Below are 21,300 nucleotides of genomic sequence, written 5' to 3'. Positions count from 1 at the left end.
TGATATGGGTAATCTGTTTGTCTGTAACTATGATATTGATATGGGTAAGCTGTATGTCTGTAACTATGATATTGATATGGGTAAGCTGTGTGTCTGTAACTATGATATTGATATGGGTAAGCTGTATGTCTGTAACTATGATATTGATATGGGTAAGCTGTGTGTCTGTTACTATGATATTGATATGGGTAATCTGTATGTCTGTAACTATGATATTGATATGGGTATGCTGTATGTCTGTAACTATGATGTTGATATGGGTAAGCTGTGTGTCTGTAACTATGATATTGATATGGGTAAGCTGTATGTCTGTAACTATGATATTGATATGGGTAAGCTGTGTGTCTGTTACTATGATATTGATATGGGTATGCTGTGTGTCTGTAACTATGATATTGATATGGGTAAGCTGTGTGTCTGTAACTATGATATTGATATGGGTAAGCTGTGTGTCTGTAACTATGATATTGATATGGGTAAGCTGTGTGTCTGTTACTATGATATTGATATGGGTAAGCTGTGTGTCTGTAACTATGATATTGATATGGGTAAGCTGTGTGTCTGTAACTATGATATTGATATGGGTAAGCTGTGTGTCTGTAACTATGATATTGATATGGGTAAGCTGTGTGTCTGTAACTATGATATTGATATGGGTAAGCTGTGTGTCTCTAGCTATGAGGCATTGTTGGTTGAATCGCTGTCTACTCCCCTCCTTACTGTAGTCTGAGGCACTCAACAAATGTTTGTCTTGTCCCTACAGGTGTACTCTGTGCCTCCCTGCTGGAACACCCCAGCCCTCCAGGAGGGGAACTACGATTTCCCCCAGCCTCTCAAACAACACAAACAACAGGAGGGCATCTACGACGTACCCCCTCCCATCTTCACCAAGCCCTCAGCCTCCCTGTCCCCCCAGTCCAACTATGACTTCCCCCCCAGTTCCCAGCCAATTGGCCCCCACCACCTCCAACGCCCTGTCGCCAATGACAACGAGGGAATCTACGACGTGCCGCCCCCCTCGCACCAGCTCTCTGGGGCGGTGCCTCGGGGGGACCTGTATGACATCCCTAGGGGGATGCAGCAGCCCCCCTCCCAGCACCGCTCCACCCCCCAGGAGAGGGACAGGGGGAAGGGCCAAGGCATATATGACATCCCCCCTGCTCTGGGGGACGTGACGGATGGGGTGAATCGCCTGTCCTTCTCCAGTACGGGCTCCACACACAGTTCCATGTCCACCTCCTCCACCTCCACGGTCTCCAGCGCTGAGGGCCGGCTGGCCCTGGATGTGGACCAGGCCGTCCAGAGGCTGTGCCGCCAGCAGCAGGCTGTAGAGGCCTCAGTCGGAGCCCTGCAGAGCCTGGCCTCTTCCCCCCACTGGAGGACTTACCCTTTCATGGAGCGCCATACCAACGAGGTGCGCACCGTGCTGGACCGGGTGCGGGCAGCCCTGGCAGACTTTGTGGTGTTTGGGAGGGGTGCTGCGGCCAACGCCACTGCCCTGTCAGACCCCAGCCTGCACAGTAAGCTGAGGAGGCAGCTGGGGAGGCTGGAGGACTCCCAGCAGATCATCCTGCAGACCTACCAGAGCCTGGAGAACTGCGGCTGGGCCCTCAACACCCTGACCATCTCCAGCGCCTCCAAGCACCAGATCAAGAGTGACGACCTGGATCGCTTTGTCATGGTGTCCAGGACGGTGCCCGATGACGCAAAGCAGCTGGCCTCCTCCATAGGGGGTAACGCTGAACTGCTTTTTAGACGAGCACCCACCATGAACGGGTCCTCCTACCCCAGGGGTGGTACGCCCGAGGAGGCCGTCATCCACCCTCTAACCTCTCCACTCTCAGATAGTGATAACTATAGGGGCCACACCAAGCCCTTTCCTGTGCCCTCCAGCCAAGACAAAGGCAACATGAACAATAGTGAGAAGTGTGTTAAGAGCTGGATGGAGGACTATGACTACGTCCATCTGCAGGTATGACTGACTCTGACTCTAACTCACCACATGGATGTTTATATTTACATTACATTACATTTTGGTAATTTAACAGATGCTCTTACCCAGAGCAAGGTACAGTCGAGCATTCAACTTAGGGTAGCTAGTTAAGACAAAAAAGGTAGCTACAGTTTTTTTGGGGGGGGGGGGGTTGTATCATTTGATTTACACAACATGGTTACCATTTTGAAGATGCAAAATATTTTGGGGGGGTGAAACAAACAAGAAATAAGAAAAAAAAAACAGAATTTGAGCGTGCAAAACTATTCACCCCCCAAAGTCAATACTTTGTGGAGCCACCTTTTGCAGCAATTACAGCTACAAGTCTCTTGGGATATGTCTCTATAAGCTTGGCACATCTAGCCACTGGGATTTTTGCCCATTCTTCAAGGCAAAACTGCTCCAGCTCCTTCAAGCTGGATGGGTTCCGCTGGTGTACAGTAATCTTTAAGTCATACCACAGATTCTCAATTGGATTGAGGTCTGGGCTTTGACTAGGCCATTCCAAGACATTTAAATGTTTTCCCTTAAACCACTCGAGTGTTGCTTTAGCAGTATGCTTAGGGTCATTGTCCTGCTGGAAGGTGAACCTCTGTCCCAGTCTCAAATCTCTTGAAGAATGAAACTGGTTTCTCTCAAGAATTTCCCTGTATTTAGCGCCATCCGTCATTCCTTCAATTCTCACCAGTTTCCCAGTCCCTGCCGATGAAAAACATCCCCACAGCATGATGCTACCACCACCATGCTTCACTGGGGGGGATGATGTTCTCGGGGTGATGAGAGGTGTTGGGTTTGTGCCAGACATAGCATTTTACCTTGATGGCCAAAAAGCTCAATTTTAGTCTCATCTAACCAGAGTACCTTCTTTATATGTTTGGGGAGTCTCCCACATGCCTTTTGGCGAACATCAAACGTGTTTGCTTATTTTTTTCTCTAAGCAATGGCTTTTTTCTGGCTACTCTTCCATAAAGCCCAGCTCTGTGGAGTGTACGGCTTAAAGTGGTCCTATGGACAGATACTCAGATCTCTGCTGTGGAGCTTTGCAGCTCCTTCAGGGTTATCTTTGGTCTCTTTGTTGCCTCTCTGATTAATGCCCTCCTTGCCTGGTTCTTGAGTTTTGGTGGGCGGCCCTCTCTTGGCTGGTTTGTTGTGGTGCCATATTCTTTCCATTTTTTAATAATGGATTTAATGGTGGTCCATGGGATGTTGAAAGTTATAGATATTTTTTTATATCCCAACACTGATCTGTACTTCTCTACAACTTTGTCCCTGACCTGTTTGGAGAGCTTCTTGATCTTCATGGTGCCGCTTGCTTGGTGGTGCCCCTTGCTTAGTGGTGTTGCAGACTCTGGGGCCTTTCAGAACAGGTGTATATATACAGAGATCATGTGACAGATCATGTGACACTTAGATTGCACACAGGTGGACTTTATTTAACTAATTATGTGACTTCTGAAGGTAATTGGTTGCACCAGATGTTATTTGGGGTCTTCATAGCAAAGGGTTGAATATATATGCACCCACCACTTTTCCGTTTACATTTGTTTAGAATTTTTTTTAAACAAGTAATTTTTTTTATTTCACTTCACCAATTTGGACTATTTTGTGTATGTCCATTACATGAAATCCAAATAAAAATCAATTTAAATTACAGGTTATAATGCAACAAAATAGGAAAAATGCCAAGGGGGTGAATACTTTTGCAAGGCACTGTAGGTAAGATGTTAGCCACTCATGTCAATACATAATCCCTTATGTATGTGTGAGAGCTTGGATGTGAAATTCCTTTACAGCTTCTAAGGTGTGTTGCTGCCTTATTGACCCATGGAAGGTTGACCCTTATTGACCCTTGGAAGGTTGACCCTTATTGACCCTTGGAGGATCTGGTGGTATTCAGGATGTGTGTGCTAGCTGCTTACAGTGTAGAGGTAGTCAGGCTGTATCGGCCTATTGGGTTGTACCATATGTTCATCAAGGAAGAGGCAGATCTTAATCGAGGGGAATGCAAGTAAAGGTTGAATGAGGCTGAATGGTTGAATGAGTATACATGTACCTACCCTCTGTATGTAGCTACCCTCTGTATGTAGCTACCCTCTGTATGTATCTACCCTCTGTATGTATCTACCCTCTGTATGTATCTACCATCTGTATGTACCTACCCTCTGTATGTAGCTACCCTCTGTATGTAGCTACCCTCTGTATGTACCTACCCTCTGTATGTAGCTACCCTCTGTATGTAGCTACCCTCTGTATGTAGCTACCCTCTGTATGTAGCTACCCTCTGTATGTAGCTACCATCTGTATGTAGCTACCCTCTGTATGTAGCTACCCTCTGTATGTAGCTACCCTCTGTATGTAGCTACCCTCTGTATGCACAGTGCATTCGGAAAGTATTTAGACCCCTTTACTTTTTCCACATTTTGTTACGTTACAGCCTTATTCTGAAATTGATTAAATTGTTTTTTCCCTCATCAATCTACACACAATACCCCATAATGACAAAGCAAAAACTGATTTCTAGAATGTTTTACTAATTTATAAAAAATTAAAACATTCTATCACATTTGCATAAGAATTCAGACCCTTTACTCAGTACTTTGTTAAAGCACCTTTGGCAGCGATTACAGCCTCGAGTCTTCTTGGGTATGAGAACTCTGGAGCATGTCTTTCTGTACTTTGCTCAGATCATCTTTCCCTCGACCCTAACTAGTCTCCCGGTCCCTGCCGCTGAAAAACATCCCCACAGCATGATGCTGCCCCCGACATGCTTCAGCTTAGGAGTAGTGCCAGGTTTCCTCCAGACGTGACGCTTGGCATTCAGGCCAAATAGTTAAATTTTGGTTTCATCAGACCATAGAATGTTATTTCAAACTCCAAGTGGGCTGTCATGTGCCTTTTACTGAGGGGTGGCTTCCGTCTGGCCACTCTACCATAAAGGACACCTCCCTGACCAAGGCCCTCTCCCCTGATTGCCAGGCAGCCAGCTCTAGGAAGAGTCTTGGTGGTTCCAAACTTCTGCCATTTAAGAATGATGGAGGCCACTGTGTTCTTGAAGACCTTCAATGCTGCAGAACTATTTTGGTACCTTTCCCCAGATGTGTGCCTCGACACAATCCTGTCTCTGAGCTCTACGGACAATTCCTTCGACCTCATGGCTTGGTTTTTGCTCTGACATGCACTGTCAACTGTGGGACCTTATATGGACACGTGTGTGCCTTTCCAAATCATGTCCAATCAATTGAATTGACCACAGGTGAATCAAATTGTAGAAACATATCAAGGATGATCATAGAAACAGAATGCACCTGAGCTCAATTTTGAGTCTCATAGCAAAGGGTCTAAATACTGAATACTTAATTTTTTTGGTAAATTAGCAAACATTTCTAAAAACCCGTTTTCGCTTTGTCATTATGGGGTATTGTGTGTAGATTGATGAAGGAAAAAAAATATTCTATACATTTTAGAATAACGCTGTAACGTAACAAAATGTGGAAAAAGGGAAGGGGTCTGAATACTTTCCAAATGCACTGTAGCTACCCTATGTATGTAGCCACCCTATGCTGTTTATGTCTGCTGTCTTAATTGAGTTCTCACACTGTTGTTTCTTGTCAGGGAAAAGAGGACTTTGAGCGGCAGCAGAAAGAGCTTCTGGAGAAAGAGAACATCATTAAACAGAGCAAGGTGCAGCTGGGACAGGAACAGGTAAAGGTTTTTTTCTCTCTCCTCTTCTCTGTTCTGTTCTTCTTGTCCCACTGGTCAGACACTGGTTGAATCCAAGTTTTTTCCACGTCATTTCAATGAAATTACGATGATCAAACTTGGAAAAGATGTTGAATTGACATCTGTGCCCAGTAGGTTCTCTGTTCTGTTCTGTCCTCTGTTCTGTTCTACTCTGTTCTGTTCTCCTCTGTTCTGTTCTTCTCTATTCTGTTCTTCTCTATTCTGTTCTTCTCTATTCTGTTCTGTTCTCCTCTGTTCTGTTCTCCTCTGTTCTGTTCTTCTCTATTCTGTTCTCCTCTGTTCTGTTCTCCTCTGTTCTGTTCTTCTCTATTCTGTTCTCCTCTGTTCTGTTCTTCTCTATTCTGTTCTCCTCTGTTCTGTTCTCCTCTGTTCTGTTCTTCTCTATTCTGTTCTGTTCTCCTCTGTTCTGTTCTCCTCTGTTCTGTTCTCCTCTGTTCTGTTCTTCTCTATTCTGTTCTGTTCTTCTCTATTCTGTTCTGTTCTTCTCTGTTCTGTTCTCCTCTGTTCTTCTCTATTCTGTTCTGTTCTCCTCTGTTCTGTTTGTCTCTGTTCTGTTCTTCTCTGTTCTGTTCTCCTCTGTTCTGTTCTGTTTGTCTCTGTTCTGTTCTTGTCTATTCTGTTCTTCTCTGTTCTGTTCTCCTCTGTTCTGTTCTCCTCTGTTCTGTTCTGTTCTCCTCTGTTCTGTTCTGTTTGTCTCTGTTCTGTTTGTCTCTGTTCTGTTCTCCTCTGTTCTGTTCTGTTTGTCTCTCTTCTGTTCTTGTCTATTCTGTTCTGTTCTTCTCTGTTCGGTTCTGTTCTTCTCTGTTCGGTTCTCCTCTGTTCTGTTCTGTTCTCCTCTGTTCTGTTCTGTTCTTCTCTATTCTGTTCTTCTCTGTTTCATACTATTCACATAATTTATGGAACAAACATTATTCAATGAAACACGCAGTGGATTACCTTTCTAGCATGGGTTCATAGAAGGTACCTAGAACAAAGCAGCGCTCAACAGGTACTACATGAACATCTGTCCCACTCTGACAGAACAGCCCACCAGGCAGGTGGCCTCAGGGCACATATACATAGAAGAGGATGAACCTTTTCACTCCTGTAATCCTCCATGAATTATGTTACGCTCTCTATGGAAAAATTATGATAATTCCTTCTGTTTTATACTAATATAATGGAATTGACAGGTAGGATGTACACTGCTCCAAAAAATAAAGGGAACACTAAAATAACACATCCTAGATCTGAATGAATGAAATAATCTTATTAAATACTTTTTTGTTTACATAGTTGAATGTGCTGACAACAAAATCACACAAAAATAATCAATGGAAATCCAATTTATTAACCCATGGAGGTCTGGATTTGGAGTCACATTCAAAATTAAAGTGGAAAACCACACTACAGGCTGATCCAACTTTGATGTAATGTCCTTAAAACAAGTCAAAATGAGGCTCAGTAGTGTGTGTGGCCTCCATGTGCCTGTATGACCTCCCTACAACACCTGGGCATGCTCCTGATGAGGTGGCGGATGATCTCCTGAGGGATCTCCCAGACCTGGACTAAAGCATCCGCCAACTCCTGGACAGTCTGTGGTGCAACGTGGCGTTGGTGGATGGAGCGAGACATGATGTCCCAGATGTGCTCAATTGGATTCAGGTCTGGGGAACGGGCGGGCCAGTCCATAGCATCAATGCCTTCCTCTTGCAGGAACTGCTGACACACTCCAGCCACATGAGGTCTAGCATTGTCTTGCATTAGGAGGAACCCAGGGCCAACCGCACCAGCATATGGTCTCACAAGGGGTCTGAGGATCTCATCTCGGTACCTAATGGCAGTCAGGCTACCTCTGGCGAGCACATGGAGGGCTGTGCGGCCCCCCAAAGAAATGCCACCCCACACCATGACTGACCCACCGCCAAACCGGTCATGCTGGAGGATGTTGCAGGCAGCAGAACGTTCTCCACGGCGTCTCCAGACTCTGTCACGTCTGTCACGTGCTCAGTGTGAACCTGCTTTCATCTGTGAAGAGCACAGGGCGCCAGTGGCGAATTTGCCAATCTTGGTGTTCTCTGGCAAATGCCAAACGTCCTGCACGGTGTTGGGCTGTAAGCACAACCCCCACCTGTGGACGTCGGGCCCTCATACCACCCTCATGGAGTCTGTTTCTGACCGTTTGAGCAGACACATGCACATTTGTGGCCTGCTGGAGGTCATTTTGCAGGGCTCTGGCAGTGCTCCTCCTGCTCCTCCTTGCACAAAGGCGGAGGTAGCGGTCCTGCTGCTGGGTTGTTGCCCTCCTACGGCCTCCTCCACGTCTCCTGATGTACTGGCCTGTCTCCTGGTAGCGCCTCCATGCTCTGGACACTACGCTGACAGACACAGCAAACCTTTTTGCCACAGCTCGCATTGATGTGCCATCCTGGATGAGCTGCACTACCTGAGCCACTTGTGTGGGTTGTAGACTCCGTCTCATGCTACCACTAGAGTGAAATCACCGCCAGCATTCAAAAGTGACCAAAACATCAACCAGGAAGCATAGGAACTGAGAAGTGGTCTGTGGTCACCACCTGCACAACCACTCCTTTATTGGGGGTGTCTTGCTAATTGCCTATAATTTCCACCTGTTGTCTATTCCATTTGCACAACAGCATGTGAAATTTATTGTCAATCAGTGTTGCTTCCTAAGTGGACAGTTTGATTTCACAGAAGTGTGATTGACTTGGAGTTACATTGTGTTGTTTAAGTGTTCCCTTTATTTTTTTGAGCAGTATATTTTCATCATGTTTATTGTGTACGAGAGATTTCCATCTCCCGTCTCTCCACAATCCTTAACTAGTTTGTGTAAATATGAAGAAAGAAATATCAACTCTCTTTCAACCTTCACAGATGAACCAGTTCAAGCAATTGGAGCAAGAGGTGATCAAACCAGTGGAGAACGACATCACACTGTGGATCTCCCACCAGCACCCGACAGGCCCCTCCTCCTCCCCGTCAGACACCTCCTCCTCTCCCTCCCCCTCCCTGACAGGAGGCAGGGCCCAGCTGTGTGGGCGGGACCGTCAGCTGCTGGGCTTCTACGCGGAGCAGTGCCAGCAGCACTTTGTCACGTTGCTCAAGGCCGTGGACGCTTTCTTCGGCTGCGTGGGCGCTGGCCAGCCGCCCCGCATCTTTGTGGCACACAGCAAGTTCGTCATCCTCAGCACTCACAAACTGGTATTTATTGGGGATACTCTGTCCAGGCAGGCAGCCACGCCCGAGGTAGCCAACCGGGTGATGAACTCTAGCAATGTGCTTTGCGACCTGCTGAAGACTGTGGTGGGAGCCACTAAGACGGCCGCGTTGCACTACCCCAACACAGCCGCTGTTCAGGACATGGTGGACAGAGTCACGGATCTCTCACACCACGCTCAACAGTTCAAAGAACAGCTGCTGCAGATGGCTGCTTTGTGATAGTTTGTGTTCTCACTACCTGGTCCCCGCCTATTGCACCATAGCATCCAATGTGTATATACCGTATATATCTATATATGTATATTGCTCGTTGTTAATCTTAAGAGTTTTTTGGGGGGGCTGTTCTGTAAATATTTGGCTCTATTTTTGTGTAGAATGTTTTTATATATAGTACCAGTCAAAAGTTTGGATACACCTACTCATTCCAGGTTTTTTCTTTATTTTTACTATATTCTACATTGTAGAATAATAGTGAAGACATCAAAGCTATGAAATGACACACATGGGATCATGTAGTAACCAAAAAAAGTAACCACCCGGTGCCTTGATGACAGCTTTGCACACTCTTGGTATTCTCTCAACCAGCTTCATGAGGTAGTCACCTGGAGTGCATTTCAATTAACAGGTGTGCCTGTTAATTGAGCCAAGGTAGGGGTGGTATACAAAAGATAGCCCTATTTGGTAAAAAAACAAGTCCATATTATGGCAAGAACAGCTCAAATAAGCACAGAGAAACAACAGTCCATCATTACTTTAAGACATGAAGGTCAGTCAATCCGGAAAATTTCAAGAACTTTGAAAGTTTCTTCAAGTGCAATCGCAAAAACCATCAAGCGCTAAGATTAAACTGTCTCTCATGAGGACCGCCACAGGAAAGGAAGACCCAGAGTTACCTCTGCTGCAGAGGATAAGTTCATTAGAGTTACCAGCCTCAGAAATTGCAGCCCAAATAAATGCTTCACAGAGTTCAAGTAACAGACACATCTCAACATCAACTGTTCAGAGGAGACTGCGTGAATCAGGCCTTCATGGTCGAATTGCTGCAAAGAAACCAGTACTAAAGGACACCAATAATAAGAAGAGACTTGCTTGGGCCAAGAAACACGAGCAATGGACATTAGACCACTGGAAATCTATCCTTTGGTCTGATGAGTCAAAATTTGAGATTTTTAGTTCCAACCGCAATGTCTTTGTAAAACACAGAGTAAGTGAACGATTGATCTTTGCATGTGTGGTTCCCACCGTGAAGCATGGAGGAGGTGGTTTGATGGTGTGGGGGTGCTTTGCTGGTGACACTGTCATGATTTATTTAGAATTCAAGACACACTTAACCAGCATGGCCACCACAGCATTCTGCAGCGATACACCATCCAATTTGGTTTGCGCTTAGTGGGACTTTCATTTGTTTTTCAACAGTCACTGAACCCTCCGGAACTTTCATCACGCACACCTGTCCCCTATTCCCAGAGATTAGTATTGTATATATGTGCCCTTTGGTTTCCATGGTCGTGTCGATTATTGTTACAATGTCCGTTAGTGCGTGTGCGTGTGAGTACCTGTGCTGTGTGTTTTGGGCTTTCGTGCCATTGTGGATTGTGCAGATGATTACGGGTCTCGTCCCATGTGTTAATCATTGTGCGTGTGTTATTTATTCAAGGTACTCCTCGCTCTTTTGTTTGGGTTTCAACCCTGTGTTTTTGTTACATGTTTGTTTGATCTTCGTTCCCATGTCTTTACATGGCACGCCGTAATTTGGTGCTTAATAAAAAAAAATATTACCCATTCCTGCGTCTGTCTCCCAAGTCATTCATGCCAACGTGACATCCAGGCTATGTAAGGGCTATTTGACCAAGAAGGAGAGTGATGGAGTGCTGCATCTGATGACCTGGCCTCCACAATCACCTTACCTCAAACCAATTGAGATGGTTTGGGATGAGTTGGACCGCAGAGTAAAGGAAAAGCAGTCAATAAATGCTCAGCATATGTGGGAACTCCTTCAAGACTGTTGGAAAAGCATTCCAGGTGAAACTGGTTGAGAGAATGCCAAGCGTGTGCAAAGCTGTCATCAAAATATAAATACAAAATATAAAATATATTTAGATTTGTTTAATACTTTTTTGGTTACTACAGGATTCCATTTGTGTTATGTCATAGTTTTGATGTCTTCTACAATGTAGAAAATAGTAAAAATAAAGAAAAACCCTTGAATGTGTAGGTGTGTCCAAACTTTTGACTGGTACTGTATTTAATTATGATATGAATATATAGATATGCTATCTGTGTATTTTTAGGGTGATTTGGACATATTTTCGTAACATTCCCGTTTCATATATTATAAAGCCCCTAATGATGATGTTCTTTTTTTTTTTTTACCTGTCGTTTGTTGACGCACCCTACTGCTGGAAATGACGTCAGTGCTTTGTGCAAATCGTTTGATGTCGCACTCTTTTATTGAAAGGGGGTAGGGCTCTCAACAGACAAAGTAAAGGACTGTTCTTACCCATATGACTGTGCCTTATTTTATGAAGTGTGTTAACTGCTAGAAGACTAGTGTGCGCCACTTTGTTTTCAGACACTGCACATGACATGACATAACCAAGCCTTGTTAAATCTCACTTATGTTATTGCACACACACACACACACACACACACACACACAACTGTCGGACATGTTTGCCTGGATAAGTCACTAGAGACCTGAATGGCTGGCCTTGTACACAATATTGGCAACAACACTGAAACTCACAGCCAAAGCCTGGTATTCATTGTTCACATTCACCCAGACCTGGGTGTAGTTATTTGAAATAAATTAAATGGATATTACATGACCGGATGGTGAACAGCTCATGTTATGATGTAGCAGATCATATGTTAACATCATAACTGATATGGCAGATCATATGTTAACATCATAACTGATATGGCAGATCATATGTTAACATCATAACTGATATGGCAGATCATATGTTAACATCAAGATAAGTCATCTCTTCTCTTTTATCCTCTCGGATCCCCATGTAGCATGGCATGGAGCCAGTGAATAATTAGCTTTTCACGTGGCGTCGACTGGTAAGATGCTTCAGGAGGGTGGTCACGTGTGCTAGCAAGGCAGAGGTCCTGGGTCGAATCAGGAGGAAGCGGTACTCACTAAGCAGCGTGATGTCCTTTACACTCACATGATATTTTCCATTCCATGTCATATTCAATGAGGATACCATCTAAGCCTCAGAGGGGACGGTGAAAGACGGGTATAAAAGGATTTCACGGTAAGTGGGGCAGGGCCAGTGGATAGGTGCCCATCCATGCCAAATGTTCAGCCTTAGTGAGCCTGTGGAACATCCTTTATGGCGTGGGTTAGGGGTTACAGGGGGACTTAACACGTCCTACTGATCTGGGAACTATCTTTAGTGAGCCTGTGGAACATCCTTTATGGCGTGGGTTAGGGGTTACAGGGGGACTTAACACGTCCTACTGATCTGGGAACTATCTTTAGTGAGCCTGTGGAACATCCTTTATGGCGTGGGTTAGGGGTTACAGGGGGACTTAACACCTACTGATCTGGGAACTATCTTTAGTGAGCCTGTGGAACATCCTTGCATTAGCATTCTCTCCTTTCGTCTGTCATAACAGCGGATGGGGTCAGAACGTAGTTGATTACGCATAACAGTGGATGGGGTCAGCATTATAGTTAACCATGTTTTGAGGCTATATATTGTTTTTTCACCTTTACTTTGTTTACCAACATTGGAGTAAAACAATATTATATTTTGGGTTCTGATGGGGTACGACAATTGAACTAAGCTCATGAGGCATTTATAAGTTACATTCTTCAATAATCAATGGGTACATTTCATTCAGTTGTAAGTCCCACAATGCACATAGCAACTACTGATTACCCCTCTAAAATACAACTCAAAACAACCAGTATTTTGTTTCCCTCTACCCTCCTTTTCATTCCAGCCTGACTGAAATATACCTTATATATAGGTTGTCCCTGTGGCGAGGTGGGTCTGTAGCGTTAAGGGACTGGTAAAGGGCTGTGAAGGAGATGCCCATACCCCTGACTAGATACTCTCTGAGCCTACTACCAACCCCATCAGAAAACCTCATTCAAGGGCTCTGAACACATAGCCTTGCTCTTAACAAGCCATCAGTGGTTTAATCACCCACTCCATTCCATCATTCACTGTTATCCCAGGGGACGAGAAAAGAAAAGGAATCTGCTCTGGAATGACTTTTAGAAGGTTTTCATTTAACCCAGGCTGCCAACTAACACGGTAAATCAGGAGGATGTGTCATTCCCCCAAGTAAGTCTCAGGTCCTGGCTGACAAGATTCTGCTCTGATTTATCCTCAGATAAAAATGGCATCCAGGAAAGTCGCGTCGCCGGCTCAGAAACAAGAGAAAGAAACGATCCTTGGCTGAGTTAACCTGCAGACCTGGAGACTGGAAAGAGCTTGATGAATCAATGAGCTATTTCAGGACTGGAGGTCGGTGCTGTGGCTCTACGTCCTGGGAGACATCCCAAATGGCACCCTATTCCCTATATAGTGCACTACTTCTGAACCAATTGGCACCCTATTCCCTATATAGTGCACTACTTCTGAACCAATTGGCACCCTATTCCCTATATAGTGCACTACTTTTGAACCAAATGGCACCCTATTCCCTATATAGTGCACTACTTCTGAACCAATTGGCACCCTATTCCCTATATAGTGCACTACTTCTGAACCAATTGGCACCCTATTCCCTATATAGTGCACTACTTCTGAACCAATTGGCACCCTATTCCCTATATAGTGCACTACTTTTGAACCAAATGGCACCCTATTTCCTATATAGTGCACTACTTCTGAATAGAGCCCAAAGTACTGCACTATACAGGGAATAGGGTGCCATTAGGGACACACTGAACTCACCTAAGGGGGTGAATGAAAGAAACAGCAGCTCCTGTCTGTCTGTGGGATGTGAGGGGGGAGAAGGCAGCTTGCCAAACAACTCACCTCTGGCTCACCGCTAACACACAGTGTAGGAACAACAGCAGGTCACGCAGGCAGGCTAGGTGCTCTGAAAGGCAGATAGATTAAGCTGTGCTCTGCTGTCCCCTGGGCAGTTGTCTGTGCTCCTCAATGAGACACTGTCTAGTCCTGACAGGAAACTCCAAACAGGTGTTTGGCTGGATGTACAGGGTAGCTGGTCAACAGCCAACCAAGTCAGCTACTATGTTCACCTGGCTGTTGAGTGTAGAATCACGACAAAGTCAGTAAACCCAATGAAACCCACCGTCGCGCCGGTGTGATTTAGGAATTCTAATCCCTTTTAAACATTGTGTGTTTGGATTCGTCTATTTATTCTGCATCCGCTGACACCAACCATTAGTCTGCGTGATTAACAGGGGCCGAGCTAGAGCAGTGTTTGTGAGACGAGGGCAGGTCCCGGAAGGGGCCCGTGGCGGGGTCTTCTTCCAAAAACATCTGTAGAGGCAGAATGGTCTGAGCTACAAACTATTAAAAGCGATTTATGAAAAGCTGAGACTCACACGTAACATGTTTTTGTACTTGCACATGAAAACAATTTCTGTACTCACGGCATTCACATAAATGTATTTTTATCCGGATTCTGATTTGACTTTCTATTTCTTTTTTTACATTTGTTAATAAAACTCATTAATGCAACTGTTTAAATGAAAAACCATTTTTTACTGGGGTCTCAGGACTGACAGGGTTAGGTGGAAATGATGTGCAATGCTGAAGTCCAGCACATGGGGGAGTGACAGAGAGATTTATATAGAGAGAGAGTCGAGAGTCTATGTAATTTCCTTGGCTTACCACAATCATTTCCTGCGAAGTATTTGCAGGCTCTGAAATTACAGCTTTTTTGCTGTTGCTCAGCATGGGCTCTCGCTGCGCTTTAAAAAAAAACGGCCCAGCTGCAGACAGCACAGTAGCTCCCAAAACACACTGTGAAAGGATATAAAGAGCCTTCATTAGCATTTCTGTTAAAGTGTGAGAGTATATTTACTTCAGTGTTGTTTTGGAATTAGAAGCATCAGTTGGATGTGGAGGGATGAAATGGCTGGATGCCTGGGATTTCAATGTTGTACTTTATAGAGTATCTGAGTCATTTCAGCCCATTTAACTGTCAAGGCTGCTCATACAAATCATTCACAATGACAGAAAGCTTTTTTTCAACATCACACAGCAAAAGTTTAGCTTGATACACTTGAAATACAGCGACATCCAAAATGAAAACTGGCTGGTTTCAAACTCTTTAAAGACTGATTTACTCCATTGTTCTACAATGCTGGACAATACTGCCTCCTGTTGTTCAGTCCCTGTAAGCAGATATGACATGAAAACCACAATGCGTTAATCTATGGGGTTAAAGTCTTAAACGAAGGCTGACTTTCAAAAGAATGAGGGACATAGTGTCAGAATTCAGGCTGTAGATGTGTAAGACACAATAAACACTGAGAAAGTTATCAGCCATTGACGTGACATTAACCAAATTAAACCTACAGTAAAATGTTATGATTACAATTTCCCTAAAGAACTGTCTATGTCAATGTTAGATTCTTAAAATGACCAGTTATCAGCTTTGCAAAAATGAAATTTAAAAGAAATGTATTTCTACACAGAGTTTAAGAAATATATTTATTATGAGGCTAAATTACAGCAATAGCCAAAAACAAACGTTAAAATTTGACCAGCATCACATGTAAAAACCATTACACATAGAATTGAATTGAGTTTTTGTACAATGTTGTGCAGCTATAGGCTTATAACTGGATCACAGGCCATGTGACCAACTAGATACCATCTAGACAGGCACTGGTACAGAGGCTCATGGGACTACTGGGGAGGCCTTCGACTATAGCTGTAGCTTGGAGCCCAGGCAGCACTTCTACAGGGAACCAGTGAGCCAGAGCTACGGTTAGCCTATTCTACTGCCTTCCTGGGGAGCTCTGGGGCCATGTGTGTCAAGCATATCAGAGTAGGAGTGCTGACGTTTTAGGATCACACATCACTGGGAAGGGAAATATGCTAGCTGTAGCTTGGAGCCCTTGGGGTGTATTCATTAGTGCACACCATAGCAAAGTGTTTTGCAACGAAAAACAAACGTTTGTTATTGGACAAGTTCAGGTTAGGTCCACCCCGTTTCAGCTGTTTGCTTCCGTTTGGTTCCTATTGAATACACCTCAGTTAACACCTCGGGGAGGCTAGCTGGCCAGAGCAATGAGCTATAGACTATTTGTTGCCTTCCTAGGGAGCTTTGTGTATAAAGCGGATCAGAGCAGTGGTGCTGATCTAGGATCAGTTCCCCCTGTCCATATACTTGTATTCAACGTGATTTAAAGGGCAAAACTGATCCTACATCAGCAGTTCTACTCGGAGAGACACAGCCCCTGGACATTGTCTTCACGGTGTTATTACCTCTTGGTCTGAAGGGTAGTCAACCGTTCTGTTACATACGTAGTCTGATCAACAAAATTACAAAACAAAAAAATAACATTCCTTTCATTGCACTTTTGTTACAAATAAAGTGAAATTTACTGGCATGGAGGAACTTCGGTTGTCAGTTATGCAAATTGTTTGAAAGTCTGTGAAAGTAAATGATAAATGAGCCTGTTTATACAACGCTTTGTCTGTGTCTGAATATAGGCTTTACTACAAACACACATATGTTCAAATAAACACACTCTCATAAGACGGGCACACACACACACACACACACACACACACACACACACACACACACACATACACACACACACACACAGCTGTCAGAGAAACAGATTTCAAATGCAGGTGTCAGCAGCATGACAGCCAATCACAGCTGACCATGTTCCAGTGTCAGCCAGTCAGAGCTGACCATGTTCCAGTGTCAGCCAATCTTTTATTTACCTTTATTTAACTAGGCAAGTCAGTTAAGAACAAATTCTTATTTACAATGACTGCCTACCCCGGCCAAACCCGGACGACGCTGGGCCAATTGCGCACCGCCCTATGGGACTCTCAATCACGGCTGGTTGTGATACAGCCTGGAATCAAACCGGGGTCTGTAGTGACGCCTCTAACACTGAGATGCAGTGCCTTAGACCGCTGCGCCACTCGGGAGTCCACAGAGCTGACCATGTTACAGTGTCAGCCAATCAGAGCTGACCATGTTACAGCGTCAGCCAGTCAGAGCTGACCATGTTACAGTGTCAGCCAGTCAGAGCTGACCATGTTACAGTGTCAGCCAGTCAGAGTTGACCATGTTACAGTGTCAGCCAGTCAGAGGTGACCATGTTACAGTGTCAGCCAGTCAGAGCTGACCATGTTACAGTGTCAGCCAGTCAGAGGTGACCATGTTACAGCGTCAGCCAGTCAGAGGTGACCATGTTACAGCGTCAGCCAGTCAGAGTTGACCATGTTACAGTGTCAGCCAGTCAGAGCTGACCATGTCACAGCGTCAGCCAATTAGAGGTGACCATGTTGCAGTGTCAGTGAAGGCCAGGTGAAGAGACCAGACATGCTGCTCAGTACCTACACTGTGAACAGCTAAAATACATATTTGAAACATGAACAAGTGGCATACAGAATGTTCCATGATTTGATGGCTTCTCCCTTTATAATATCAGCAGCTGTGCCTAGTCTAGTAAGAAGAACGTGTCCAGGAGAGAAATGTAGAGTGTCAAGTGTCATCAACGAGGATGTCTTTAGTAGTGCAGAGTGGAGGGGTGGATTTCATCAGGAGAGGCAGCAGTATACACGGACATGGGAGTAGTATGCCATTCCAAATCATGCAATTTATTAAAGGGGTTTTTGTCCACCACTGTTTCCTAGTGGGACGGCTGGTTTGGTGAACAACAGGACAGGGTGTGGCAGACAGCGGATGGGTGAGGTAATCTATGTAGTACTATTAGGAGGAACAGCCCTCTGGCGGGCAGTCTTGGGCCTCTGGCGTGGGGGTGGAGGAGAGGCACGTTCGCTCCTGGATTCGGACGGCTGGGTCTCGGCCTGTGGAGAGCCGGTATCGCCCAACATCTCACGCAGGAACTTGAACTTGGACAGGAAGAGCTGCCAGACAACATACCAACCTGAGAGGTCAAACAGAGCAAAGGTCATCCAGGAGAAAGTGAACACTGACTGTGCGTAAGAATCAAATAATGAACTTGTTGTATTTGAGTCAGTGACCACGTTTACATGCACACAGTATTCCGGATAGTAGCTCATATCCCGCTTTGGGCCTTATTCAGGATAAGCTGTTTACACACACCTTTGATATCCCACTCACTAGTATCCATGAATAAACAGAATATTCCTCATTTAAGTTCATATGGGTTAGAAGTGTAATATAATATTTACTCCTGCAGAATTATTCATTTCTTGCAGTAAAATGATACAACAAATGTTAATTTTGATTTGTTTCTTTCAGCATCTCTTGAGAAAATGTGAATTGTATAATGTGTTATCTTTGACACTGTTATGCAAGCAGACAGTATTTCATCCACATAAAATATGCACTCAAGACGAACTAAAGTCAGCTTTTCATTTCCCTTAAACCGGTCAAACTGATGACATTTGGACATTCTGTACAGGACCAATCTTTCCACTGTTTTGGAGTTATTGTGTTTTCTCCCCGGTCCCTAAATGAAACAGACAACTTTACCAGTGTTAACTAGATTACTAATGCATTCATTCTATCGATGTAAGACATTATTCTGGTGGGCACTACTTTATTTAGTCTTCTGGGGCAACAAGTTATGACAGAAGAGAAGCTAAATTTATCCAACTATAGTTGACAAACAAATGGCCTACCAAATGTCAGAAATTATAAAAATGTCCTACCAAATGTCAGAAATTATGTCCTACCAAATGTCAGAAATTATGTCCTACCAAATGTCAGAAATTCTAAAAATGTCATACCAAATGTCAGAAATTATAAAAATGTCATACCAAATGTGAGAAATTCTAAGCAGAAACTTCTCTAAAATAGGAGTGAAAGTAGCCAGTATGGAGTGTCAGCAAAACAAATAATACTGAACAAAAATAAACACACATGTAAAGTGCTGGTCCCATGTTTCATGAGCTGAAATAAATAATATGATATGTACAAAAAGCTTACTAATCTCAAATTTGTTTACATCCCAGTTAGTGAGCATTTCTTCTTTGCCAAGATAATCCATCCACCTGACAGGTGTGGTATATCAAGAAGCTGATTAAACAGCATGATCATTATACAGGTGCACCTTGTGCTGGGGACAATAAAAAGCCACTCTAAAATGTGTAGTTTTGTCACACAATGCCAAACTTCTCAAATTTTGAGGGAGCGTGCAATTGGCACGATGACTGCAGGAATGTCCACCAGAGCTGTTGCCAGAGGACTTAATGTTAATTTCCTACCATAAGCCGCCTCCAACGTCATTTTAGAGAATTTGGCAGTATGTCCAACCGGCCTCACAACCTCAGACCATGTGTAACCACACCAGCCCAGGACCTCCACCAATTCATAACAGCTATGAGGGGCTTAGCTACAAACAGGTGCTAACTACGAACCTATAATAACATGTGTGTTGAGGTCTTGCACAGTCACTGCTCCTAAGTAAAGATAGCTGCTAACATGAGATCTTGATGATGTTGGATACGTACAGTAGCTCGCTATAATGGCAATGCAAGCTAGCTACTGTAGCTAACGGTTAACTGATACACTTCGAAGCGGTGACAGAAGTCCTCGTCAAATCTCAGTAACGTTAATCAAACAACATTCAAGAAAACTGAAAAATAACGAATGCAACACATTTGTTACTTACCAAAAACCATGAAGAGCAACGCGCACACAAGGGTGGCCACAATTACCAGCACAGTGAGACCAACGCTTTGCCACATTTTTGTCTTCTTGTTGTCAGTGTTTGCTAGCTAGCTCTAGTTACCAAGTAAGTAAACAGATGTTTACAGCTAACTCGTTAAATCGCTTTAGTTTAGAGTTGAGTCCGTTAATTCACTCGACAGACTGACATACAGTTTACAGGTGTTGTTTGCCACATAAATAACGTTATAACATAATTCCTCGCTTCAACACGGATGGAGGATAGCTACTGTAGCTAACTAGTTGTTGTTATTAAGGAAAACAAACCCCTCATTGCCGATACGGTTAGCTGGACGGACAGTCTGCCCCTCTGTCAAAATGTCAACGTCGCTTTGCTTCGCCTAAATCATGGACGGATAGCTAGGTATCACAAGAGGATGCAGTATCGGTCATATCTACATTATTGCAACCGGAACGATTACATTTGCAAAAATAAATACAGTACAGACAAGAGCCCACAAAATCATTGGTCTCGAAATTAGGCTGAAGACCAGCATTGCCTTTTGGGTACTGTAGTCCATATCATCACTCTGTAGTTCCACAAAACATGGGGGATTCATAATAAGAGATCAATTATTTTTTAGTAACAGTTTATGAAGATATGAATTATGTGCGCATCTTAATATTTTGTAATTATTGCATGTGTTTATTTTCACAATCATTGCAGCAGGGCAGCTATTTCCTCCAATCTTGTCAGCCTAGATTCAAAACATGTTTAAGTGACATATTTGGAGTGATTCGCACAACTGAAGCACAATTTGACAACTACAGATCAACAACAAAACTGTTTGTTGTTGATCTGGATCAATTTGCTGACATCTTCAGCCAAGTTGATGAAGGTCTTCATCATGTAACCAGGACATGTCTATTTTCACAGGTCCCAGTCAAATTCAAGAGGCACGTCTTTCATCTTCTCCATGTAGATCTGGTCAAACCTCTCACTCTGGGCCACAGTGAACATAGTCCTCCAGTCCCCAACCTTCCCTGGTCAGAGACAAAACAGACAGCATTTTGAGGGCATTATTTTTAGTGATATTTTCCTTGTTGAATTTTGTAACCAATAGTTGAAATGGACTTCATGACTAACGCAAACTTTCTTAATGTGGATAACATAGATGCCATACCTTTTCTAATAAAGGATCCAGTTTTTTCAAAAAATGCTGGATACTGTTTATCACGTCTACCCTGTGGGTCTTCCTTCATGTTCTTGAAGGAGGATTTGTCCACGATTGTGTCAATGGTTTGGTCATCTAGCTTTTTACCCAAGAAGGTTGATATCCTGACAACTGCACCTCGTGTGTCCTGAAAGCATTTGTTATAGTTTGATTACTAGTCTCAGCAATACACTGAGTGTACAAAACATTAGGAACACATCCCTTTTTCCCTCAGAACAGACTCAATTCGTCGGGGCATGGACTACAAGGTGTCAAACATTCTACGGTGGTGTTAAGTTGGCTGGATGTCCTTTGGGTGGTGGACCATTCTGTTTACAC

At 44.0% G+C, this 21,300-nt stretch overlaps 2 protein-coding genes across 5 annotated transcripts in view; one reads left to right on the top strand and one right to left on the bottom strand.

The window, feature by feature from the left end:
• The window catches only part of LOC106589023 (enhancer of filamentation 1), a 75,076-nt gene extending 63,618 nt beyond the window's left edge, over positions 1-11,458 (top strand). For all 3 annotated transcript variants that reach the window (XM_045709270.2, XM_045709269.2, XM_014178662.3), the window contains exons 5-7: positions 764-1,972; positions 5,606-5,695; positions 8,609-11,458. In XM_045709270.2, the coding sequence (XP_045565226.1) occupies positions 764-1,972; positions 5,606-5,695; positions 8,609-9,172 (1,863 nt within the window). In that variant the 3' untranslated portion in view covers positions 9,173-11,458. The remainder of the gene's footprint in view (positions 1-763; positions 1,973-5,605; positions 5,696-8,608) is intronic.
• Positions 11,459-15,595: 4,137 nt separating this feature from the next.
• Positions 15,596-20,303, bottom strand: LOC106589022 (small integral membrane protein 13). 2 transcript variants are annotated; one of them, XM_014178661.3, is made up of 2 exons: positions 19,752-20,303; positions 15,596-18,038 (listed from the first exon to the last, which is right to left on the bottom strand). In XM_014178661.3, the coding sequence occupies exons 1-2, from the start codon at positions 19,825-19,827 to the stop codon at positions 17,848-17,850; spliced, it is 267 nt and encodes an 88-aa protein (XP_014034136.3). In that variant the 5' UTR covers positions 19,828-20,303; the 3' UTR covers positions 15,596-17,847. The 2 variants fall into 2 exon arrangements, 1 of the variants encoding a protein (XP_014034136.3); XR_014382956.1 differs by lacking the exon at positions 19,752-20,303 and adding an exon at positions 19,067-19,742 and having other exon boundaries at positions 17,950-18,038.
• Between the last annotated feature and the right edge of the window lie 997 nt (positions 20,304-21,300).

This window comes from Salmo salar, chromosome 27 (assembly GCF_965601325.2).
Source record: "Salmo salar chromosome 27, fSalSal1, whole genome shotgun sequence".
Lineage (NCBI taxonomy): Eukaryota > Metazoa > Chordata > Actinopteri > Salmoniformes > Salmonidae > Salmo > Salmo salar.
The sequence above is the reverse complement of the archived record's forward strand: the minus strand, read 5'-3'. Positions and strand labels throughout refer to the sequence as shown.

Excerpts from the sequence above, each read along its gene's own strand:
- LOC106589022 (XM_014178661.3), bottom strand. The coding sequence starts at position 19,827 with ATGTGGCAAAGCGTTGGTCTCACTGTGCTGGTAATTGTGGCCACCCTT. Across the intron at positions 18,039-19,751 it reads GTTGCTCTTCATGGTTTTTG|GTTGGTATGTTGTCTGGCAG; the intron begins GTAAGTAACAAA and ends TTGACCTCTCAG.